Source organism: Equus przewalskii, chromosome 6 (genome assembly GCF_037783145.1).
Source record: "Equus przewalskii isolate Varuska chromosome 6, EquPr2, whole genome shotgun sequence".
Classification (NCBI taxonomy): Eukaryota; Metazoa; Chordata; class Mammalia; order Perissodactyla; family Equidae; genus Equus; species Equus przewalskii.
Genome location: NC_091836.1, coordinates 59,856,747 through 59,862,746, shown reverse-complemented (window position 1 = coordinate 59,862,746; position 6,000 = coordinate 59,856,747). Strand labels below are relative to the sequence as shown.

At 38.4% G+C, this 6,000-nt stretch overlaps 1 protein-coding gene across 26 annotated transcripts in view; it reads right to left on the bottom strand.

Moving 5' to 3' along the window:
* Positions 1-4,000: 4,000 nt before the first annotated feature.
* PICALM (phosphatidylinositol binding clathrin assembly protein) overlaps positions 4,001-6,000 on the bottom strand; it is a 103,546-nt gene continuing 101,546 nt past the window's right edge. For all 26 annotated transcript variants that reach the window (XM_070625724.1, XM_070625727.1, XM_070625728.1 and 23 more), the window contains one exon: positions 4,001-5,359. In XM_070625724.1, the coding sequence (XP_070481825.1) occupies positions 5,345-5,359 (15 nt within the window). In that variant the 3' untranslated portion in view covers positions 4,001-5,344. The remainder of the gene's footprint in view (positions 5,360-6,000) is intronic.

The following is a 6,000-nucleotide window of genomic DNA, read 5'->3' as shown; positions in this document are numbered from 1 at the left end:
AACAGTCCCTCTTCTCTTTACTCTTTTGAAATGACATCTCTACCACATATTTAAACACTTCAGTCAGTTATTAGGCTTATTATTCGTATGAGAAAAACACTTGTGTGTTTCTCCTTTACTCTCACACTCATGATACTTGACACCAGATGTGTGGGTTTTCCATGCCAAACCTTTATAGGACATCAACTGGGTGTCCTAAAATTCACTCTCACATTAATTAAAGTCAGTGCAGACCTCATAGGTTAAGGGCTCAGTCCCACAAGATTGCTCCCCTCCACTTCAGATGCCAATTCCAAGTCCAGGTTGTCACCTGTATTTCAGATTAGCCAACTATAAATCAGGGTTCCTGTGACCCCCCCCCCCCCTTAGGTTCAGTAATTTGCTAGAATGGCTCACAGAACTCAGGGAAACCCTTAACACTTACCAGTTTATTATATAATAAAGGATATGATAAAGGATACAGGTGAACAGCCAGATGAAGAGATACATAGCGTAAAGTCTGGAAGAGTCCCAAATGCAGGAGCTTCTGTCCCCATGGAGTTGGGATGCACTGCCCTCCTGGCACGTGGATGTGTTCACCATCCCAGAAGCTGTCCAAACCCCTTAATATTGGGCTTTTTTATGGAGGCTTTATCACGTAGGCATGACTGACCAATAACTCAGTCTCCAGGCCCTCTCCCCTTCCTGGAGGACGGGGTTGGGGCTGAAAACTCCACTTCTAATCCTGGCTTGGTCTTTCTGGTGACCAGCCCCCATGCTGAAGTTATCCAGGAGCCCAAGAGTAGCCTCATTAGAACAAAGAGACACTCCTATCACCCAGAAAATTCCAAGGGATTTCGGAAATGTGTGTCAGCAACTGAGGTCAAAGACTAAATGTTAGAACAAAAGATGCTCCTACTGCTCTCACCACTTAAGAAATTATAAGGGTTTTAGGAGCTCTGTGCCAGGAACCAGGGAAAGAGACTGTTGTATGTTTCAATAGCTGCTATGAACACCAAACAATGGGTGCAGCCATCCTCACTATCTCTTATGACCTGCTTGTTGGGCTTCTTCGGATCTGAATCTTTCCATCCTACTGCTAAGCCCTTGAAGGCTCCTCTGAACAAGCAACTACACGGAAGTGAAAGGCTTTTCAGTTTCGACGCTACTTCAGGACAGAAATGATGAGAGAAAGGCAGATTTTACTTTGTGCCTTTTAAGATGGCCACTAAGCTAGATGGCAGTGCCAGTGTAGTATGCTTGATGCTTCCACGTAGTGGTGTTGAAAGGCCAAGGAACTCAATTTTCAGTTCTGCAGATTAGTGCAGAAAGCCTGAAATCCAGGTGAGTCGGGGGCGAGGGGAGGGGGGCTCCTTACTTCTCTTGTACTTCCTTCCCTACAGTTCCAGTCAAGGGCATGATAACTCAGCACTTGTTCATCGGGAGTACAGGCCAGCCGCCAAACGCTCAGGCTCAAGGGAGGCAGCCAGGCTGCCCGACTGCAGAAGGCTGAGACAGGCTGAGGTTCAGCTCCCCATGGTGATTCTCACACAGCAATTTTTATTTCAAAACCAACTCTGAAATTAGTTTTTGTAGCAGATGAAAGAAATGCTATTTTGAATGAGAAACTAGTAGGAAACAAACTTTCCATAAAATTTTTTTCTCACTTTTTTCTTTCTAGCTGTCTACAATCAGTTTAACCTACTCCGCCTCAAGATAAGTCACATCTGCCCCCCCAGAAAATACCACAAAGAACTTTATACAACTCTTGACAATGTGGGTAGTTTCATGCAGCATAAAAATCACAGCTGCATGCTACAACAATAACAAATGGGACATTTATTAAGTGTTTATACCAAAACAAGACGAGAAATACTAGAGACTTAGAAAACACTTCTGGTTGGTGACACACCAAATACAATGCCAATTCTTAATACTAGCAAGCAATCAGCTTGAGGTTTTCTGAGACAGACTGCATGGAAGATGATACTGCAGCCTTTCCATTCAGAGCCTCTTCAGACAGCAGAATTCCAGAAGGGCTAGTCAGACCCATGGAAGGTAGCAAGTGTGGCAGAACAAAGATCTAAGCTGGTTGCAGAGGCCTCTGATGGAAGCTGCAGTCATGTTTTATGGAAGGTAAGAGTAATAAGTTCATCTGGCTGAGTGCTATGGCCTCTCCACTCTGTGACCCAGTCACTGCTGAACACACAGAAGCCACACTCACCCTGAATGGAGACGTATTTTCTCCATGGAGTGCTAAAGAATAAGCATTTGCATCAGTACTCTGAATTCGGAAACATGTTTGTTGTTGATGACGAACAAGAGAAGAATCTTGAAATTATTTTGGTTTAAAGAGAAACTTATCTGGCCTATTTTCCAGGAGTCATGTTTTGCTAGCTTGTGAAGACGCAAAAGATTCTTAGTCAAACAAAACGTCTCTTCCTAAATATGGATGCTCATAGTTACTGATTAAGAAAAGGATATCTTTAAAAAAAAAAAAGTTGAAGTTGAACGATAATAATGAGATGTTAAATCAAAAGCAAAAAGTTAATTTTGAAAATTATTTGGGATGGGTACAGCTGCCCTCTGCTAATAACCTCTCTCTCTGCAGCCACTACCAACTTGCTAGTTGGGTAGTCAAATGGTGTGGGCACATATAGGTTTACAACCTGACGGAGTCATGCATTCAACAGCTGATTTACTTCACTTATTATATTTTGATTAAAGTTAACACAATCATGTGTTTTGCATTCTTCCTTGTCAATGATATCTGGGCATCAGAGCAGGAGGCAGGAAATGTGCTCGACAGGAGAAGACCATCTGGGAATAAAGAATGGTTATCAGTCTAGACCTCAGAGGGAAATAATTCTCTTTTCAGTTTACACATTTGAATGAACAATAGCAGGTCACAGAGAGAACAATGGACCACGAAAGCAAAGACTGACTTCTCTGCCTTTGCTTATCTACGTTAGCAAGTTCCTTTTCTGGCTCCTGGTTTTAATCAGTAAAACAAGTAAAATATGGATAAAACTTATCCAACAAGCGCAACAGTTGTTTGAATCAAAAGATGAAAATGTTTATAAAGCTTCTTCACAAAGTGAAAAATACTATAAAAAAATACTGTAATATAAAAGGAACAAGCCATAGACCTCAAATATAATATCCACTCAAACATCAGAAGAGACAAATCAAAATCTTTGGTAATGTTAAGGAATTATTAACTTACAAAAGTACAATTTCCCAGTTTATATGAAAATGGTTTAATAATAGTGAAACTTAAAAACTGGTAAAATTAACAAAGTATATTGGCTAAAGACTATTTTTCCAACCATGGCAAACATTATGCAGACATTTATCGATGCAAAGCTTTTAATCCCTCTATCGTGCACTCTGAATCCCACTTACTATTCAATATGAAACATACAGTCACAGGTTTCTTTGGCAGACATAATTACATGCATCAATATGTCAAACTCAAAGCATTTTCTCCCTTACACTTACCTGACCAAAGGCATCTGATCAAAAGACAAAAATGAACAACTTTAATAAGTAGTTCAGTTTATCAGTAAGAGTCCAGAAGGTAACAAAAAGTACAAAGATAAATCTTTTTGGAAATTAAAACAAATAAATTTTACATTTTATTAAATCAGTAAATATAATCACCTGGGTATACTTTTATTAGCAAAAAATAATGATACTGTGGGGCTGGCCCCGTGGCCGAGTGGTTAAGTTCGCGCGCTCCGCTGCAGGCGGCCCAGTGTTTCGTCGGTTCGAATCCTGGGCGCGGACATGGCACTGCTCGTCAGACCACGCTGAGGCGGCGTCCCACATGCCACAACTAGAGGAACCCACAACGAAGAATACACAACTATGTACCGGGGGGCTTTGGGGAGAAAAAGGAAAAAATAAAATCTTTAAAAAAAAAAAAAAAAAAAAAAAAAAAAATAATGATACTGATGATAAAGGAAAAGGAAAAAGGAAAAAAGAAAATGCACCTCAGACCAGAATACCATAACAAAAGTTTTGTGGAAGCTGCATTTTATTTGAAAATCCACCCATTTTTGCTAACATACATTTTAATATTGTAAACAAAAATAGAATCTGCAGAGACAATGCAACAAGTATGCTTAAACTCATGTACAGAATTGCTTTCCTACAACAAACTGTCCTTCTTAAGGCCCCTCTCAACCTAAACATTAAGATGTATTTACACAAAGCACCGATCAACAGTGCAGTTTAATTCTTTAACTAAACTCTTGCCTACACATTAACTTTAAAGATACTATTTCCCCTTATTTAAAAGGTACATGATCATAACATGGCATGAGCCAAATAAAAGGTTCAAGGATTTTGCCCTCTTCCCTCCCCCCATAACACCTCCTAGAGTTTTACTGAAAAGAAGGAAAGTCTTGAAGTGAAAGCAATTCCTCACATTCATTTTGGAAAGGCCCTAATGTCAAATGGAAAATAATGACATGCCAAGCACAAAGCAGTAAAAGTTCCTTCCCAATGCACTAATGCTGAATTTAAAATGTAGTGCTTCTCCTAGTCAGTGAACTGTTCCCTTGCAAAATCCTAGGCACAGAATTGACTATAAGGATTAATGCATTTATAATGCTTCCCTAAATCCCATAGAGACTGAGAATTCTTAAGCGATTCAGACCTATGGACTTGCCTTAAAATATTTAGTGCTCTGTATGCCAGCTGAAAGCATTCTGAATCAGATTCATTCTTATGGATAAAAATCAAACATACTGTGTACATCCATACTCATTTTCATAAGGAGGTTTGATACAATATTAATGTTATGTAAATTGATAATCATAAATAAATACAAATACTTAAGGAATGTCTACTGCAAACTGAATATATATTTTTTTTAAAAAGAAAAGTTAATTTTAGTTACTGTTTTTATATCTGTGAGGACTGGAGAAAAGAAAGATACTGCATAATTAAGAATTATGATTTTGATCCCCCCCAGAAGAGTCCTGTTGCATTACAGTAAAGGACACAGCTCTTCCCTCCAGGCAGCTTTTCCAAATACAAATTTCATACTTTCCAAATAAGGGCTTTTCTCGGTAGGTTACTGATTATGGGTATTAACAGAAGTTGAAAGAACTGAAGGGTTAGTCACCAAAAAGACAGATCTTAGTCTGAAATCATGGCAATTCTTGGCTTTATAAACTGTATTGATATGTTCTCCTATAGACTAGTCCCAATTTCCTTCATGGGCCTTCACTGGGTTACTGTAGCATTCTAGTGGAAGAAGAGAGTTTAAGAGACAGCAGTTTGGATTTTGCTGGAAGTAAGTATTAGCTGCTTGAGCACTTGTCTTTTTGAAATAATTCCATTCTCTTCCATCTAATTACATAAACTGTATCTGGAAAAAAAAAAAAAGAGAGTATTAGGTTATTTCAATGCATTGTAGGATGCCTTCTCCCAAACAAAAATGCTTTTGTGGCTTTTACCACTCAACTGGCCCAGAAGTGCTCATAGCATGCTTATCACAAACTCTGATTACAAAACAAAGTCAATATTATCAGCTTATCATGTGCCAGAACTCAATCTTTGAAGCCTAATTACAAGGCCTTCCAAATATCTTTCTAATTATAAAAACCAATGGGTAGGGGAAGAAAGAAGCCAAATGAACAATTTTTCCACAACAAGTTCAGAAAACCTCTCCATGAACACAAATATTCCATGTAAAAATCTCACTTAGGAGAGCAAAATTTGAATTATTTCCAAATGATATCATAAAATTAGAGATAATTAAGGAAACAGTAATGTTACGCTTACTAAATCATTTCTTTACTAATATAAATCAAAATCTGACAGAGCTACAAAGGAATACTTTTCAATAGGGTATCACTGTTCACTCAGATACTTCACTCATGATATACTTTAAACTGCTCATCCAAAGACACTATTGAAATAGATGTGCTAATAAACTGTTGTCAAAATTAAAAGAGTAGAAACTCTCAAAGATCTAGGTTTATCTCATTGGGGGCTAGAGCACCAAGA